Genomic DNA, 20,306 nt, shown 5'->3' on the forward strand with positions numbered 1-20,306 from the left:
TCACTCACAGAAATGACTTCCTCACTTTGAAATTGACTTTTATTTACGTTAATTCAAAGATATAAGGTCAAATGGGTGTGCGTCACTCTAAATGAAGGTTATTTGAGAGCAGCTAATAGAGGCAGTAAAAACTTATGCAGATTTTTAATCAAAATATAACATATCAATCAGCCTTTAATGAAAAGACGATTTTTTTGTCTCTTTGTTACTGTTTTTTTGAGACTGCAGATCTACGAAGCTATTGCGGCTATTTTCTGGCAATCTGCCAGCTATGTTGTTTTTTTTCTTCAAATTTGCCATTTTTGTTCACTTGTTTTTGACCACGAGATAACTGACGGAGATTGAGCCGAGATTTGCACGCTTGATCGGCAAGTTTTGACAAAAGCACCCGAAAACTTGGGTTTTGTGCTGAAATTCTACCTTCCACTGTGAGCAACCTTCGAAATAGTTTGCGCTCTTGAGATTTGGTGGCCGATCAAAAACACAAAACATTTCTCTTCAAATGTCTCCGTTCAGCCAAAAATTGTACAATCAAAAAAGATAAGAGCTGCGGATATTTTGTCCACAATAAAAATGTCCACAATTGTTGTTTTGTAGAATTGAATGGCGGCAAGCATCTCTTGTTGGTGTAAAGATTGGCAATGAAAAATATTTTTTTCAATCCTTGAAGAATTTTTGCTTTTGCGTGGGCCTGTGAAAAACTGAGCTCTTGCATTTGTAGAAAAACGCACTGTGTAAAGTGGAATCAGAATCCATAATGAATTGAAAACCGTATTGTCGATTTTAAGGCACTAATAATTCCAGATACGCAGACAGGCAGCAATGTCTCCCAAACAAAGTTTTTTACCGAACGTTTTTCCAAACGTGGTTGGTCCAAAGTTTTTATAAGTTTCTTGTAACTTTGAACCCTAAAGCGTACCTACTATTTTTCTAAGTCATCGTTGCACCCAGTTTTCCAGAAGTATCTATTTAGAGAAAATGGTGTTGGAGTGGTTTTGAATGTTCCATCCGAACAAACGTTTTTTCGATCTGACCAAAAATTCCAATCCTTTTTGTTGCAAAATGAAAATTCCTTCTTTTTGATGAAGTGATAAATTTTGATTGGTTTTTTGTTGATCTCCAACTTTCGGTATCAAAATATCTTGCTATTTTTGGCTGTGGAGCTTGCATTCGGATCATTTGTAAGTCCAGGTCAATCCATGTCGAATCTTGTCTGACTGAAGTTGTGAAAAATTTTGATCCGTTTACTGCAAATTTTTCTAAGATTGGCAAAGTGGTGTCCGTCAAAGTTTCTCTTCAATTTTGTCTTTTTGGGAATAATAATTGTGGGGTTAGCCGTACTGCAGGTAAGTTCCCATTCATAGAAAATTTAATTGAGCATGTGGTAACTTCGCATTTAAAGTAGACAGAATTGGGGGCAGTTTTGATTTTCTTGAAAATGTTATCAACAATTAAATGTCCGCAACTGCAATTAAATTTTGTCAGATTTTGCGGTTTAACCTGAGCTAGAAAACGCAATATTTGAGTGAGAAAATGGCGTTCTTGTAAGATAATTGCGCGTCCTAGTTTTGTTTTCTCTCTCTGTCAACAATTAATTCTAATGCGCCTAGTTTTGACATTATTGGCTTATAATAACGTCGGCTAACAGTAATCAATTAATACGTAGAATAATTGCTTACGTAGAAGAATTACAATATAATTAATTTTTTTTGGCTTCAGCGTTATATTAGCTGTCAATAAAAAACTTCGATTCTTAGATAATAGGTTGCGTTTGGTTGAAAACTTTGTGCTCTCATTTCGCGAACTAAATTTAATTGGCCTAGCAAATTAATCATTTGTTTTCATTATTTTTAAATATTCGGCTCTTTTTGAAATTGACCTTACAATCGGTTTATAAATTTAAACTTCAATACTGTAATATACTCTTATACTGTAATTATCGTGGGCCACGGCCATACCCCATTGGCTCATGAGACTTGATATAAAGCTATCACAATCAAACATAGGATCAATTAACCCAAGCAAATACTCTTCTCATTAAGTAACTGACAATTTAGGGCAACTAATTGCTGTTTTGGATAGAGTCACGTTTCGGCGCTTTCTGATGTCGCCTCTTTTTGACTGATTCGTTTAAACTTCTATTCGTATGCGTATGTGAGAAGATCAAGTTTAAAGTTTATTTTGTGTCATTGGCAATTTAACCCTGGAGACTATTCAAAATTGATAAGTTGTTTTTTAGACAATGACACTATTGTGAACGCCAACTCAGATGATGGTTCACGGCAGGAACAAGAGGGCAGTTTCAGTGCGAGTGAGTCGGGTGATATCTCTGGTACCTCCGCAGACTGTTCTGCTTTCAGCCAATTGGAGAGCAGTATGAACATCGACCCACCAGGTTATAATTATTCGTATGCTGCCCCGTACTCCTACGAACCCGTGAGCATTCACTAAAATTGTGAAATTGTGATCCAGAAGTAAACAGCAATCATAGGGCTTTTTTATTAAGATCATAGATGTTAGCTTTTATGAATTTCTGACGGTGGTAGTTTTTGTTATTTTTAGTTGAACCTAGTATCTTCGAGGACCTTTATTGGCCAATTTTTTTTTCAAATATTTCAATCAATCCAGTAACTTTCTGTTGCGGAAAAAAACATTAAGACGCTATTTGACCAACGGAATTTAAACATGAAATATAGAATCAAAACATTAATCCAATCAATTAAGAAATAAAATTCCTCGTAAATGTGCCCCCCCCCCATAAAATTGATCAACCATAAACCTTGTATAGAACTTGCATTTGGCAGTACCAATGTCTTGAACTGTAATTGTAATCTTTATAGATTTACTTTTGCTTGACTATTTTTGGCATTTGGATTATTTTGATGTTTGTGTGTAATTTAATCGTTGCAATTTCGTGCAGAATAAGTCCACTTTTGAGCGATCTGGCCATTTTTCCACTATGCTACAAATAGATATTTTTTTCAGGTCGCGAGCGCACGAAGACAGTGTACAATCCAGATGACCCTATGGAAAATGTGGATGCTGGAAGTGGGGAGACGGACAAGGAATGGAGTGGAGGCAGAGCCACCAAGATCAAATTTCAGGAGCCAATCGTGTCTGGCTACATGCCTGCCAAGTATTACCAAAGAAGTTAGTTTGCTATTGTGGAATTTTTAAACGTAACTTCTAAATGAGTTCCAGAGGGATAATTAAAGAATGCTAGCTTTTATAAAATTTTTGGTGTTCTTTTTGCTTGTTTGTGCTTAATCTTGTATATTTTCGAGTGACAATTTCGATTGTCTACTTGAATCGTGCGCGATGTAAATTGCTTTATTAAGAGTTTTAAGCTCCTGAACTTAAGTACAAGCTGAAGTACTTCAAAAAATTGAATTAGAAGCTCTCATAAATCATTTGAGCTGTTTAATCGCCGCGAAATGATAGCTAAGACTATGGTTAATCTCATTGTAATTTTTTGTTTAAATCGTGGTCTGCATCAATTTTTATTATTGCCATTTGATCGCATTTAAGCAAGTCAATGAGCGACTGTTCAGTGACTTTTAGCTCTGCTGTGACGTCATTCGCTACTCTGTGGCATGCGTCTTAGATGGATGGTGTGATAAGTTGCCTCTTTCAAAAAATGATTTTGTACTCCGTTGCACTTGCTAACATAAGTAAACGTCACAATTGTGTTTTTTTCATTAATAGCCGCCGTCAATCTCTCAAACGGCTATTATTTAGGCGGGCTCCTTTTTTAAATCGCTTTACTTTTTGATAACGTTTTTTGTTTCTCATCGTCACGATTTTGACCGTTTGACTTCTGACTCACCTCACTCACTGTTTCAACTGAATAGATTTTAAATTTTTTCACTCAATGAATTACACAAGATAGTGAATACAGTCAATGTCAACGAGCAAAATCAAAAGAAACGGGATAAACCGATAAAGCCCGGTAATTCATTCAAAGTGCATTAGGTTATCAAAGTTCATTAGAGCGATTGCTAGCTGATATTAGAGTTAAGCTTAATACCCTTTAGTTTAGAAGCTGAAGTAAGTATAGGTTTAGAATCTAACTGAAATTGAATTAACGCTGAATTAGAACATTTTTTTAAAACTTAGGAAGAAATTTTGTCAATTTCAATCTCGATTTCTTTCTTTCAATCCCGATGTTCGTCTAGCGCGTCAACGTTGGCTATGTTAACATTTTTCAGTAAAGACCGGTGTATTCAGCATGCTGATCCTTTTGTTTTCTCTACTTGTGGAGACTTGCGTGTCGGTTTAGTTGGCATTGTTGGATTTCTTTGCTGGTCATGTACATTAGTTTCAAGGTTTTCATTAAAATTTTCGGATGTTTTTACATTTCAAAGATTTTTAGTTGTCTTGGTGCTGTCTTTTTAAGATCTGTTCACACATTTTCATGATCTCTGAAGTCAATTTGGAGAAGTGATTTCGTCACACCGGAATAGGAAGTGGAGCGAAAAAGCGAGTGGTTTTTGCGTTGTGAGTTTTTTCACTCCAATTTTGAAGTACATCAAGAAAATGGTGTTTTATCATTTTCAATCTGTTCATTTTTTCTGTTTCAATCCCAATATGCGTCCCAATATGTGGCTATTTTCCGTTAATCTGCCGGCTAATTTTTTCTTTTTTATCGAGGCTTAATCATCAAAAGTACGTCCAGATTCAAAGGAGTTGGCTAGCTTACTCCGGAGAAAAGTTCAGAGGCATACGTGAAACATATATCTTTCTTTATCATGATGTGAAGAAGTCACTATACTATGCGAGTAGTTGCTAAAAAGATGAGGCATGATGATACTGAACAGAAGTCGAAAAGAAATCAACGAGCTTCTTACGGAAAACTAATTAATTGCTCTCAAACGAATTTAAACGATTATAGTCCTGTTGGTATTTGTATCCGATTTTTCACTTGACCGATTTTCCGTCTGACCCACTTGGTTTCAGGTTAAAAGTTTTATCATTTTTTATAGCTGCGAAGCTGTAAGCTGAGCGTAGCTATATTGCGGTGCTCTTGGTTTTTTTGTTTCGTCGTCTGACGCTCTTTTTTCGTTTTACATTTGTTCACACAGCAAAGCTGAAAAAGTCAAATTTTCTGAATGACTTCTTCCTCTCACTAACGGCATTTGCGCGCGTGAAGTCATTTCTCACTCGCTTTAGCAAAAGTTTTAAGGTTATTTGCGTGATTAGATTTTGATCATACGTGACTTACCTCACTCAATAAAATGACTTTCGCACTTTAAAACTTAAGTTTAATTTGAATTTGTTTAAGGTCAATTGTTTAACTCATTTGTGCAGTAAAGGTCCCTATTAGGAGGCTTCTGCGGAATGAATTTTAACAAGCTTTATTAATTTATTGCTGAATGTTTTTTTACCTAGTTTTTTGAGCGGCGTCGATTTTTTTTTCTGTTTCTATCTGCCGGCTATGTTAGGAGTTTTTGAGCCAAAAAGATGGCGGTTTTTTCGTCATTTTTCGATTTTTTGTCGGACCAGTTTAATGTTGACTGGTTAATGTTGATAAACGTCTTTTGCAAGACGAATGACCGTTTATGACCGTTTTAAGAGCTATGTTTTGGTACTCCAAACAAAGGCACGCAATTTTAACTAATTTTCACTTTTTCAAGTTTTTTGAAATTTTTGTCATTGTTTAAGGTATTTCAGCCCTAGGTGTCAGGGAACCTCCTCCAGGATTACTGCATGGTTTCTGTAATAGAATGGTTTTCGACATTTTAACATTACGAATTTTACCATTTTTTTCAACAAAAACTTGCATTTTTTAAAAAATTTTTTGACATTTATTGTCATTATCCTCGTTTTTCGAGTCCCAGGTGCCAGAAAACCTCCTTAAGGGTTTGAGAATAAGTTAGTGAAAATTTTTTTTGGCCATGGAACAGTTTTCAACTTTTTAATATCACAATTTTTAGCATTTTTTGATATAACTCGCAATTTTTTCAAGTTTTTTGAAAATGTTTGTCATTTTTTTGGTTTCTCCAGCCTGAAGCGCTAAGGAACCTCCTCTACGGTTTGATTGTAGGTTAATGCATAGTTTTTAGATGTAATTGAATGTTTTTTAAGATCTTAACAGCACGATTTTTACTATTTTTTTAAAAAAAAACTTGCAATTTTTTATTTTTTTTTTGGAATTTTTTGTTATTATTCAGGTTTTTTGAGACTAATAGTTTACTGGAAATTTTTCTTTGACCATGGAATGGTTTTCAACTTTTTAATATCAAAAATTTAGCAATTTATGATGAAAGTTGCAATTTTTGTCGAGTTTTTTGAATTTTTTTGTCTGTTTTAAGGTTTCTCCCGCCTCAAGTGCCAAGTAACCTCCTCTAGGATTCGATAATAGCTTACTGTTTAGTTTCTAGATGTAATGGAATGTTTTTCAAAGATTTTATTATTTCGAATTTAAGCAATTTTTAGAAAAATATATTTGCATTTTTTTCAAGTCTTTTGAATATTTTCCGAAAATTTTTCCTGCACCAGGGGCCCAGGGACCTGCTTCAAGGTTTGATAATAAGCTGCTGCATAGTTTCTAGAGTTAATTGAATGGTTATGGATATTTTTTTGACTCGAGTTTTAGCAATTTTTTGATAAAATGGAATGTTTTTTTAGTTTTTGGAAAATTATCTCGTTCCAAGCTTATGGTGCTTTATGAGTCAGTGACACTATTGCTTGAAGTTGGTATACTTGATAGCCTCCTGAGACAATGAAATGGTTCTGAAGATAATAATATCACGAACTTTAACGAGATGTTAAAATTTTCAATTGTTTTTGAATATTTTTGAATATTTTTGACCTTTTCTGAGATTAACGATCATCGCTGTCCAACGAAACGTTTTAACTCTTGCAGATAGTTTACATGGCAGAACTCCAGAGACAAAAATTGGCTTTGAAATTATTTTCACTGCAAAATCTGTATTTTTTTTAGTTTTTTCTATATGATTTAGTTACTAACAAGGCTAGAAAACTAGAAGTTGCCGAGTCGAATCTCATCGGGTAAGAATATTTTCCTAGCTCTCTCTCTCTGTGGGCTGGAGTTTCTTTTCTTTTATCGTTCACGTTTTATCTCTCTCACACTTTATCTCTGTCTCTCTATCTTTATTTTACTCTGTTGACGCCGCACGTCAGCTGCTGTTATATGGCGTGATGTCATCATCTATTACCCTCATTAACTCTCTATTATAGATGAAACGTTTTATCAAAAATGACTTACATAGCACTTCTAAGCAAATCATTGTTAATTGCTCTCAAACGAAGTTTGTACCAACTATATTAATCCTGTTGGTCAATTGGAGACTTATACTTATGGTGTGAAAGTCGGTACTGAGAAAAGATGATCCCCCTACCCCACCCCACCCCCACATCATCCCTCTCCCCTCAATCCCCACCCCTGCACATAGTTCAGGCCTTAAGAGTCCCGTGCAGCCTCTCCGACCGTTTCTGATCTAATTCAAAGAGATAAGGTCGTGTGTTTTTGTCACCCTAGTTGAGTATTTGAGGGCCGCTAATAGAAGCAGCAATAAATTAAACAAGTTCTTTATCAAAATCTAACATCTCAGCATTTGATTAAGTTTTTTGGTCTGTTTTTTTTTACTATCATTTTGAGACTGCAGATATACGAAGCTATTGCGGCTATTTTCTGGCAACCTGCCAGCTATGTTTAGATAAGGTTTGTTCCAATTAAATAAATAACAGGTTATTTCAGTTTTCTTGATGTTCTGGTAAGCAGCTTAATGTTTGCCCACTCGTTGAGATTTTTCAAGCTGGTTGGTTGTGTCTAAGTGACTTCAGTTTGATACAGCCTGAATCCGGTTTTGTTGTTGACCATCTCAGCTTCCTAGCTATTTTTTTCTGGACTATATTTCAAATTGAGAGGCCTTCTCTTGAGACAGGCTAAGATATGCTCACTCATCAGTGGGAGAATATTTTTCGAATTTCTCAACTCAGATTTTCTCGATCAATTCAGATTCAGAGTAATCTTTTTATTTTATTTTTTATGATTTTTCTTTGTAAAAAGCTGGAGAATTCCGATTGCTGGATCTATTCTGCCCCCCCCCCCCCCCACCCAGCTTAGTTGGCTTATATTTTTTACGCCCCCAGGCGCACTTGCTATTTTCTTACATAGTAACGTGCTATGTAGCAACATATAATTTGTAACTGGGGGCGTAAAACAACATATAATTTTTAACTGGGGTGGGGGCAGAATAGATCCCGATTTCTATTTAAAAATTGCTTGATTCAGAAAATTTGATACAAAAAAATTGGCTAGGTTGGTAACTGGAAAGCAGTTGAGTTGTATAGGGTCTCGTTGTGGTTTTTTGTACGCATTTCCGCTGAGACTTTTTAAGGAAGACCTAAAGCCAGTCGTTTTTGAGCAATTAGTCGAATGTTAGCTTTTTAATAGCCGCCGTCTGCCTCTCAACGTCTATTATTTAGGTGCTATCCTTTTTACAATTCAAAGAATTTGAATTGTATTGGGGCACTGTTTTTTTAAGATGTGTTGACACAGTTTTCAATGACTTTGATCTTTCAAAATGGGATAAACAGGTAAAGCCCAGCGGGCATTAAGTTTCATTAGAGGCCCAAAGTTGGCTTTTGTAGTACTTCAAGTTCTTAGAGTGGTGCAGCTGTTGGGATAGCCTTAATTTTAGGTAAAAAGGTCATTTTTAGGAGTTTTTGGGCTCAAAATGTTGCAATTTTTAAGTTTTTTGTTTGATTAGTCTTAGGTTGAAGGTTTCTAAAGTTGATGAAGGCCTTTTGCGAGACAAAATTACTTGTTAAGACCTTTTTATGAGCTATATGTTTTGGTACTACAAACACAAACACGCAAAATGATGCTAATTTTTACAATTTTCAAGTTTTTTGATTTTTTTTTTCAATTTTGAGTTTTCCAGTTTCAGGGGCCAGGCAATCTCCTGTAGGGTTTGTTAATAGAGCACTGCATAGTTTCGATTAACAATGGATTGGTTTTCAACATTTTAATGTTTGGAATTTTGGCATTTTTCGCTAAAGTCTGTAGTTGTTTTAAGGTTTCCTAAAGTTGATCACTTTTTTGATATTTGTCCATTCGCAAGTGCCAGAAAACCTATTCCACGGTCCGATAAAAAGTTACTGCATGGTTGTTGGTTTGAATGGATTTGTTTTCAACAGTTTAACCTTTCGAATTTTAGAAGTTTTTGGATAAAATTTGCAATTTTTTATTCAGTTTTTCTTGCCTCAGTAGCCAGGTAATCGCATCCAGGGTTTGATAGTATGTTAATTTGCTAGGGGCGCAATTGAATGGTTTTCAACATTTTAATACAACGAAATTCTTTTTTTTTGAAATTTGTAGTTTTCAAAATTAGTTTTGAAGTTTTTGCTTATATTTATTGCCTATCGATCTTTGAGCCAATGAATTTTTTAAGGCTTTAAAGGAAATTGCATTTCAGAACTTGTCCTGCTATGTTTTTTTAAGATCCATTCACATATTTTCATGATTGTTGAAGTCAAATTGGAGCAGTGATTTTGGTCACGCCGAAACAGGAAGTGGAGCAATTTTACTTTGATTTTTGCTGTTTTTCGATTTTTTGGATCGAATGTATTTCTAAATGGTTTTCCCAATCCAATAATAGTTCATTCTATTCCTAGTTTTTTGTTTGAACCAAATTTCCGTTTCTCGCTGGTGGTTTTTTGTTCGCATGCGGCATTTTGACATTGATTTTCTGTTTTTTAATGGTTTTTGATCTGATTTTTTTAAATGGTTTTCCCCAATTCAAACATAGTCTGTTCTAGGTCTAGTTTTTTGTTTAGTCAATGAAATTTATTTGAATTGTACGTCAGGAGTTCTCCTGCTATGTTTTTTATTTTGCTCTACATTCTGGTCATGTTTTTCGTTTTATATAAGTCACGATTTTCACGTTTGACTTGTGGCTTACTTCTCACTCACTGTTTTAACTGAATGGATTTTATTTTTTACGCATTCAATTACGCAATGTGGTGACTACTGTCGAAGTCAAAAGATCTAAACCGAAAGAGATGGGATAAACCGATGAAGCCCGCTCATTAAGTCATGATTAGGTTATCAATGTTCTTTAGAGTGTTTGCTAGCTGACATTGGTGTTAAGCTTATTAGCTTTCAGTTTAGAAGCTGAATTAAGCATAGTTTTAGAATCTAACTGAAACTGCTTGCCAAATTAGAACAATTTTTGACACATAGAAACAGAAAAACTTGGTCTATTTGTCTCTTATTCTTTCTTTTTGTGTTTCAATTTCTTCACTAATAACAATCAAAGCTTTTGTGATTACTTTGACTTATGTAACTCGGAACCATTACTAGGTCGGAAGAGGAATTTTGTTTTGGAGTGTGGGATGGGTAATAATAGTAAGTCGTTATCGCGCAATCCAAATTGTGAAAATTCAAAGAGATTATTAAAAGTATATCTCGTGAAATGTTTTCTTAAGGGTATCTGTGTTCAATTCTGTCATTAGAGTGTACGTATATTATGTAATCATAACGTTTAGTTGGGCTCGCGTATGTGAAGATTTTGTTCGATAAGTTTCAACTAATAGTGAAAGGTCCATTATCGCTTATCTTTTTGGCTTCAATATTTCCATTTGCTCTATTAATTGTCGTTATCGCGGCTTTAATCCGATAATATGCCGGCTACATTTTTAATTTTCCATTATTGTTTCAAGCATTATTTGTCCATTTGGTTCCCAAATGACAATTTGATTTGTTCATTATTTGAACTGATGAGAATTTTGCTATGAACTGAGATTCATGAACGAAGGATTTTAATTTCATTTATTCGTTAAAAATTTTACTTTCGAATTTTCTCTTCTGCCTGTGCTGTTTAGACCAGGAATGAGATCTTAACCTAGCAATCAATAGTGATGGTTTTTATATTTAGGTGAAGAGACTCCTAGTAGAGAGGAGATGATCAGCCTGTATAGGGGCAGCTGTGAACTGAACAGGACCAAACCCCTCAACTCAGTCATATCATGCTTGGAGGTACATATCATCCCCACAATTAGCAACGAAATATTCACTTTTCTATAGGTCAATTGCTGATTTTGTGGTTAAACTGGATTTATATCAAACTGGTTGTTAATTTTTTTCTTACGATTTGAGTCACCATTCTTTCCAGGTAAACGGTCAATATCCATTTTATCACTTGCTATGGATTGCTGATGGTTGATCAACTAGGTTTTCAAAAATAAATTTGGAGAGTAACTTACGGAGTATCTTATGTTGTGTTTAGAAAGCTAAAAACGCAGATGGGCGATACAAAGAGCTCAGCCTCAAAGGTAAGAAAACACACTTCGATTTGAAATATCCCGAAATGTTGAGAAATGAAAAACAAATAGTTTATATCTCGAGTGCTTCTAGTATTGCTGTGTAGGCAAAATTAAAATAGTCAGTTGAGATGTCCTTATTCTACCGGTGGAAAAGTGAGGGCGGTTCTGATTTGGTTAATGGAATCGTCTCAATTGATTGGCTGACTTGTGTTTTACAGGTGAGAGAGTGGACATGAAGTGTGCTGAGTCTTTGGAGGTGTTATTCCAACATGCACAGTTTGTACTACTCGATCTGGAAAATTGCTACTTAGAAGACACGGTAACACAACACTACACAACACATATACTAACTAACTCACCATAACATACAAAGCAAACTCACTAGATATCTAATCCTGGATTTTCCCTTGTCGGGGAATTTTAACTTATTCTGATGTGCTCGTATTGGTTGAGATGCAATACTTAACAATTTAAATTGAAAATTGTTAATTGGAATTGATTTTCAGCATCAGATTTTGACGCTCATCGTTTTGCAACCGAGAAACAAATGAAATTTTAGTTATTTGCAATTATTGTCTCCATTAATTAAGTTTTCGTTCACTAAAAAAAGGGTTACAGTGTGTGTTAAAATAGCAGGTCTGCCCAGAGATTGCAAACAGCACAATTCAACTCAGCTATATTTGGGGGAATGTACGTCCCTCCTCTGACTCAGTATGTGTCTAAGTGTGTTTTTAGGTGGCGATTCCTCTCTTCGAAATGATAGACTATTATGAAGTGGCGACCAAATTGAAACTGGGTGCTAACAACAAACTATCACAGTTCGCCTGGATGCACTTATGTCAACTGATTAAAAAGGTAAGGTAGTTTTAGACTAAAAAGCCAAATCGATCTTTGTTTGCTGTGCGAAGGACACAGCAATTGTTCCAACCCAGTCAGTTCCGAAAAAGGGGTGTCCGAGACTCAAAACTTTGAAACAAATTAAGCACTGAAGTGAGTTTGTATCGCACGCGTTCAACACACACACTCAATGTGTGTCTGTGTGCAAAAACCCACTATACATGTTTGATAAGTATTAGGACACCTATATACAAGTTTTATCAGTACTATCAGTAATAAAAAAGTACATAGCGCTAATCGAACTCTAATGGTTTTGCCGTACTCTAAGACGAGTACTCTCAACAATACAACAAAGATAGAAATATCTTTACATCGAAAACTTGATACTTTTGTTAAGAGTATATTTTCTGACTATGTTCACTGTGAATATGACCTTTTGTGTAGTGATATCGTTGACTTGCGCTGTTTAATTGGGCTTTTCGTGGGGGCTTGCCTCCCAATTCTTCTTCCGAGAAAACCACTAGGGGATTAGATCTTTATAATTTCTGACTACTGAATATTTTCGTTAATTTACAAACATAATATTCAATAGCCGCCGTCAGCCTCTCAAACGGCTATTATCTAGGCGTTCTCCTTTTTTTTGCTATTCAAAGAATTTGAATTGTATTGGGGTGCTGTCTTTTTTTCTTGATCTGTTTTTTCTTTTTTCAAGATCTGTTCACACATTTTCATGATTTTTGAAGTCAAATTGGAGTTGTGATTTTGGTCACGCCGAAACAGGAAGTGGAGCCAAAAAGCGAGTGTTTTGCGGCGTGAAATTTTTTCGCTCTTATTTTAAAGTAGAGTGAGAAAACGGTTTCTGAACAAAAGTTCGCTTTCTCGTTAGTGATTTTTTGTTCACATGCGGTTTTTTTTACCTTGTTAATAGCCGCACAGCGATAGCTGAGGCTATTATTGGCCTTCTCTTGGTTTTTTTTTATTTCGTCGTCATGATTTTTGTTACGACCATATGTCGTCACAGCCATTTTTTGTTCATTCGTTCATGCAATCTCAACTGAATTGCATGTGTGACGTCATTTTTCGCTCTTAGTGGAGCGAGTTTTTTTGTTCATGCGCGTGAATAAATTTTTGGTCACACTTGACTTACCTCACTCTCAAAAATGACTTCCTCACTTTGAAATTGACTTTTATTTACTTTAATTCAAAGAGATAAGGTCAAATGGGTGTGTATCACTCTAAATGAAGGTTATTTGAGATCAGCTAATAGAGGCAGCAATAACTTATACAGATTTTTAATCAAAATATAACAGATCAGCCTTCAATGAAAAGACGAATTTTTTTGGTCTGTCTTTTTTACTGTTTTTTTTTAGACTGCCGATCTACAAATCTATTGCGGCTATTTTCTGGCAATCTGCCAGCTATGTTTTCTGTTTTTTTATCTGAATTTTCCCAAATAGTTTTCTCGAATCACTCACAGTCCATTCTAGGTCTTGTTTTTTTGTTTAGCCAATGGAAATTGTTGAAATTGTACTTCAGGACTTGTCCTGTTTTTTTTTATATTCGCTTTACCTTTTCATCACATTTTCCGTTTTACATAAGTCACGACTTTCACGTTTGACTTCTGACTTACCTCACGCACTGTTTCAACTGAATGGGTTTTAATTTCTTTCACTCATTGAATCAGGCAATGTAGTGAATACGGTCAAGGTCGAAAGAGTAAAATCAAAAGAAACGGGATAAACCGATAAAGCCCGGTCATTAAGTCATAGTGCATTAGATTATCAAATATCATTAGAGCGATTGCTAGCTGATATTAGTATTAAACTTAACATCCTTCAGTCTAGAAGCTGAAGTAAGTATAGGTTTATAATCTAACTGAAACTACACACTGAATTAGAACAATTTTTGAAACTAAGGAAAAATTTTTTGTCAATTTCGATCTCTTCTTTCTTTTTCTGCTTCAATCCCGATGTGCGTCTAGCGCGTCAACGACGGCTATTTTCGGACAATCTGCCGGCTATGTTTTGTATTTTAAATGATAGAATATTCTAATTTGAAGAGCCCATTTAAATTTGTTTTTTTATGATCGAAGCCGTTTAAACATCCAGATACTTTTCATTCCGTGTAGTATTTTACGCAGTACAGTGCCAAAGAACATTCATCGCACCAATTGTATTTTTCAGTCTTAAATGGCTGCGAGTGTAGCAGTTATTTTAGACCTGATGTTCCTCAAGTCAAACATCCAACTTCAATTTTTTAGGAGATAAAACTTTTCGGGACAGTGATGAGATTCCTGGGACATTGTAAGCAACAAAATTAAAAAATTATTGTTTATCCGATTACATTCGTCACCTCATTGTCTTTTTAATTGATTGCAAGTTGATCACTCATTGACTCTTCTTTAATGAAAGTAGAGATTTTGAAGTCACCTCTTTGATTGAGTGCTGTGTTGAACTTTTTGGGTTGAAGGTTCTTCATTCATCAGATTAGAATTCTTCAACTTAGCTTTACTCAGAAGGTACCGAAAATGGTTCTTTGAGAAGTCACCCCGCTTGGCTTATTTGGATAGGTGGTCTTAACAATTTTTGATGCCTCATTGATTGATGGCGGACTTTGTTTCAACTCGGTTTCGCCTGAGACTCTGCCCAGTACACTGATTAATTTTTACGAGCAAAATTAGTTCTCTAACTACTCCTTAGACATCTTATACGGATTTCGCCTCAATTACCTCACTAGTTTTTTACTTGCTCTCGAACGAAGTTCATAGCAATTATTGTAAACGTGTTGGTCTTTTTTGTGCAAATTTTTTGCTTGGTCATTTTGCGCTTTTTTTCTAGAACATTCTTTGACTTCTCAAGTGACATTTTCACGCTTTCGTTCTTTATTTTTGATTGATCTCTATTGCTCTCACGTCAAAGTAAAGCTGGTTGCAGCATAGGAAAAAAGGGCCGGATAGCCAAGTGGCCAGTGATTCTAGATAGGGATCGGGAGGCCAATGGCTCGAATCCCGGTTAGGGTCAAATGGTTTTCCACCCGCCTGTCGTTCGAGAGCAATTCTTCCGACATTAGTCGGTTTCTGCTTAATTGCTCTCAAACGAGTTTGTAGCAATTATATTAGTCCTGTCGGTCTTTTTTATGCGATTTTTCGCTTGACCGATTTTTGGTCTTACCCATTTGACTTTTCGTTCTCAAAAACGGGATAAAAAAGTAGCGCTCGGCCGGCATTAAGTGCTCTGTTTCAGCTCAAACTGTTTTTGGGAGACTTATTAATAGCCGCCCTCATCTTCTCAGCCGGCTATTATAGCGCTCCTATTTTTTTACTTCGTCGAATAAAAAAAATATTTCGCTTTACCTCATTTTGCCGCTTTTTCAACATTTTGCGTGAAATGTTTTTGACTTCTCTAGGCTAGTTTCACTCTTCTGTCATTCTGCTCAAAGTCCTTTTAAACAGCAGCTGCTCAGCAAATCAATTCAGAATGAAGAGAGTCAGTATAAAAAATTGAAGTCAGAAGTAGAAACGGGATAAACCCATATAGCCCAATTTTAGATGCCTGCTATTTGAACGTCGTTCCTATAAGTCTAGTTGCCATCTCTAATCCTTATTGGTATTGATAGTAGCCCCTGTAGCCTCTCTCTAAGAAACAGAAGTACGTTATGTTACGCAATGTGCCGGGTATGTTACTTATGGTGGGAAGAGCGGTTCTTAAAGGATGAAGACCCCCGCACACACCGCGCTGTTGCCCCCTCCACCCCACTGTTGCCGCAGCCCGCGGTGGACCCCACGCCGCCATCCCCCGTGGCCAGCTACTGATGAACAACCGCTCGCTAATAACATGCAAATTTATCATAATTTTCACAATCTTTCTCAAGCTTTTTAAAATTATTTGTCGTTTTTTTACCCATAGGTGTCGAGAAACCTACTCTAGGGTTTGTTAATAGATTACTGCATGGTTTCTAGTGGTAATATAATGGTTTCAACAGTTTAACATCACCAATTTTAGTATTTTTGGAAAAAGGTTATCGTAATTTCAGGATTTTTGAAGTTTTTTGTCTTTTTTAGGTCTCTACGGACTCAAGAGCCAAAAAACTTTCTCTAGGGTTTGATAATAGGCTACTGCATAGTTTCTAGATGTAATGGAACGTTTTTCAAGATTTTACAAATTTGAGTTTTTTGACAAAATTTGCAACTTTTTAAATTTTATTTGAGGTTTATTGTTATTATGCAGGGTTCTTCAGCCTCAGGGGCCAGGAGAATTTTTATTGGCCATTGAATAGTTTTCAAATTTTTAATAACACAAATTTTATCAATTTTTCAACACTTGCAATTTTTTGAAAATTTTTTTTCGGTCATTTTTTTAGGTTTATCTGGCCTCAAGAGCAGAGAAACCTCCTGTTGGGTTTGATAATAGGTTACTGCGTAACTTCTAGATGTAATGGAATTTTTTCGAGATTTTAATAAAAACGAATTCAAGCAATTTAAAAAAATTGCAGTTATTTCAAGTTTTTCGATATTTTTGATTTTTTCTGCACCAGGGGCCCAGGCACTTCCTCCTAGGTTTGAAAGTAAGGTGCGGCATAGTTTCTAGAGTTAATAGAATGGTTATCATTATTTAAATGGCTCGAGTTTTGGCAATTCTTTTTATAAAATTTAGTTTTAAAGTTTTCCGAAAAATTTTTATTTTCCAAGTTTGTGGATCATTATGAGCCAGTGAAAGTGTTTAAGGCTTGAAATATGAACGTTGGATAGTCTCTGGAGACAATGAAATGGTTCTGAAGATATTAATATCACGAACTTAAGCAAGATTTCAGTTTTTTCAAGTTTTCAAGTTTTCAATTAACTTGAAATCGAAATTTGTGGTTATTGTTGTCGTTTTCTGAGTTTAACGATCACTACTGGCCAACGAAGCTTTTTAATTCTTGCAGATGCGTTACATGACAGAAATCCGGAGACAAAAAATGGTTTGGAACATTTTCTTCACTGCGAAATGTGGAAATTTCTCCTTCGATTTTTGGACTTTGGTTTTTCTATATAATTTAATTAATAAGCCTAGAAAAGTAGAAGTTGATGAGTCGAATCCGATCATGAAAAATATTCCTAGCTCTTTCTCTCTCTCTGTGTGTGTGTGTGTGTGTGTGTGTGTGTGTGTGTGTGTGTGTTTGTGTGTGTGTGTTGGTTGGGGTTTCTTTTCTTCTCTATCCGTTCACTTTTTATCTCGTACACGCTCTCTATGTACAAAGTATGTTTTTTTTTGTATTGGCCAATTCTTCTGCTCTTTTTTCTTCATTAAAGGCCGTTGTATTCAGCATGCTGACCCTAAATGTATAAACAGTTTAATTTCTTATCCTTTTGTTTTTATTTGCTTGTTTTTAGCAATTATATTAAACCTGCAGGTCTTTTTTACTTGATTTTTTGCTTGACCGATTTTTCCTCTCACCCATTTGATTTTTCGTCCTCAAAAACAGGATAACAGGTAGCGCTCAGCGAGCATTAAATGATCTTAGAGCCTTTCAGCTCACTGGTGTCCAAGTATGCGATTCAAATAAGCTGTTGTGGAGACTTATTTTATAGTGTGAAGGGCGGTTCGTAGAAGTTGTAGAACCCCACCCCCCCCCCCCACTGTCGCACACACCCCCACACTGTTGCCCCCATCAGCCTCCCCCACCCCACGGTGACCCCCCGTAGCTAGCTACTGACAAAGCCAACTGCTCGCCGGTCGTTTGATAGCAATCCGCCCGACGTTAGTCGGTTATGTTTCTCTAATTTTTTGAAACCATGCTTGACGGTTTAGCTCGCATTGTTGAATTGGTTTGCTGGGCATGTATATTTGTTTCAAGTTTTCAATTGACTTTTTTTGTTTTGTATTTCATGACTTGTCCTGCTATGTTTTTACATTCAAAGAATTTGAATTGTATTGGTGTGCTCTGTTCACACATTTTCATGATTTTTGGACTCAACTTGGAGAAGTTGTTTTGGTCACGCCGAAACGAAGTGGAGCGAAAAGACGAGTGGTTTTGCGGTCTGATTTTTTACTCAAATTTTAAAGTAGAGTCAGAAAATTGTGTTTTAGCAAAAATTCGCTTTCTCGATTCTGGGTTTTGTTCACATGCGGCAGTATGACTGATTTCTGCTGTTTTTTTTCGATTTTAATGATCAGATTTCTTTGTTAATAGTTTTCCCATTCCATTCATAGTCAATTCTTGGTTTAGATGTTTTGTTTGGTCAATGAACAGTTTTTGAATTGTTTCAGGACTTGTTCTGTTATGTTTTTTAATTTGCTTTACCTTTCATTCACTTTTTTTTGTCTTGCATAAGTCACGAATTTCAACGTTTGTTTTGTGACTTACTTCACTCTGTTTCAGCTGAATGGATTTTATTTTCTTTCTTTCATTGAATCAAGCAATGTAGTGAATACGGTCGAGGTCAACAGAGCAAAATCAAACGAAACGGGATAAACCGATAAAAACCGATCTTTAAGTCATAGTGCAATAGGTTATCAATGTTCGTTAGAGCGATTGCTAGCTGTCATTCGATTAGTATTAATGGTAATATGCTGCAGTTTAGAAGCTAAATTGAGTATATATTAGAGCCTGAAACTGCTCACCAATTTAGAACATCTTTTGACATTTTTTTAAAGAAAAAATTTTTGCAATTTTTATCTATTTTGTCTGCTTCAATCCGGATGTGGCTATTGTTATCGATGTTTTGTGTGTTGTTTCAGTGTCCGTTCATAGAGCTATTGGACTGTAGCTACACAGAGATGCAAGACAGCAGTTCAATATTGTTGGCCAGAGTCATCCGGACCAACTGCAACCTCTCAGCCCTCCACCTGATGAACTGCCGAATGTCTGGCAAATACATCAACTACCTCGGTAACACACGACACACACTCACGCACAGTCACTCATTCCCTAATTCACTCACGGCCTTTTTATGTCTTAAGTGACAAGAGAGTTTCCTACCTAGCAATTATTGAACTTCTAACCTAATCTGAGTCCAGGGAAACATAACCCAACCCGTAGAAACTTGAGAAAATGAAAAGCAATAACTCCGCATTTTGGCGACGGTAGCTCCGAAATTCGATTTGGCCTCAATTTAAATTTCGGTGCCCTTGGAGGTAACTCAATCGCATGACGCAGCATGCTGATGAAGTGCTTCCTCATTTCATCAATTTTATTCAAGATTCTTTTTGATCGAGATTGCTTTAGTTTTGCAACGCGACAAAGACACATTCGAATGTTATTTAAATAGGACTTTATCGTTTAGCGACTTTTTTCCTAACTTTTATAGCAAAGCTCTCTAGTTTTATTGAAAAGACTTTTTGAAAAGTCATGGGTTGTGTTAAATCAACAATAAATGCACCTACTAAGAATTATAATAATGAGGCCCGTGTAATGTTTGTTGTGGTGTTCTTCAGTTGTGGGCTTGAGGAGTAACTACATTCTGCAGGAGTTGTACTTGGGAGACAACAATCTAGTACACACAGATGCATCTTCACTCAGCCAGTTGCTCAAGTCCAACTTCAAGCTACAGTGTCTGGACTTGAGGAACAACAACCTCGCCGTAAGTTCTTTAAAACTGTAGTTACGAGCGGTCTTTGTGTAGATCTTTGTTTGGAGTGCAATTTTTAATTCACTTGCCATTTTAACTTCTAATGCAATTTTGTTTTTGTTCTCAAACTAAGTTTGTTGACAACTAAATTTTATTAGTTTTGCGCTTTTTATGCTGTTTTCCTGCTTTTTTATGCTGTTTTTCCTTCGCTTTTGATGCTATAAGTTTAAACTGAGTGCAAGGCAATAGAAATAACGATTAATTGGAGTTAACGATTGAAGAAAGTTAAGTTAAGTCAATTTTTTGAAACCCGTAGCTTAACTATGAGCAATTTGATTACTGGTGAAAAGTTAGTATCTAAACAAAAATGAAACTGTCTTGTGAATTTTTTGATTTTTGGCTGTCAATTTTGCTCGAATATCATGCGGATTAATTACCGAAGTCTCCGTGTATGTGTATGTGTTTGTAAGGAGTGGTTATGTGTGTTGTAGGACAAAGGTGCGGCGTTTATCTTCGAGGGTTTAAAAGAGCAGGGGCAGACAGGAGTGGGGCTGGTCTCTCTCATCCTCTGGAACAACAATCTTTCTCCCAACTGCCAATACGTTGTATCTGCACTGGTTAGAATTCC

General features: G+C 35.9%; 1 protein-coding gene across 2 annotated transcripts in view; it reads left to right on the top strand.

Annotated features, from left to right (window-relative positions):
- LOC142348429 (uncharacterized) overlaps positions 1–20,306 on the top strand; it is a 43,142-nt gene that overhangs the window by 1,306 nt on the left and 21,530 nt on the right. For both annotated transcript variants that reach the window (XM_075399788.1, XM_075399787.1), the window contains exons 2-10: positions 2,240–2,395; positions 2,986–3,150; positions 10,905–11,005; positions 11,256–11,301; positions 11,511–11,611; positions 12,028–12,147; positions 18,849–18,999; positions 19,545–19,690; positions 20,170–20,295. In XM_075399788.1, coding sequence (XP_075255903.1) covers positions 2,240–2,395; positions 2,986–3,150; positions 10,905–11,005; positions 11,256–11,301; positions 11,511–11,611; positions 12,028–12,147; positions 18,849–18,999; positions 19,545–19,690; positions 20,170–20,295 — 1,112 coding nt within the window. The remainder of the gene's footprint in view (positions 1–2,239; positions 2,396–2,985; positions 3,151–10,904; positions 11,006–11,255; positions 11,302–11,510; positions 11,612–12,027; positions 12,148–18,848; positions 19,000–19,544; positions 19,691–20,169; positions 20,296–20,306) is intronic.

Source organism: Convolutriloba macropyga, chromosome 10, assembly GCF_964194025.1.
Source record: "Convolutriloba macropyga chromosome 10, txConMacr16.3, whole genome shotgun sequence".
Taxonomy (NCBI): domain Eukaryota; kingdom Metazoa; phylum Xenacoelomorpha; order Acoela; family Convolutidae; genus Convolutriloba; species Convolutriloba macropyga.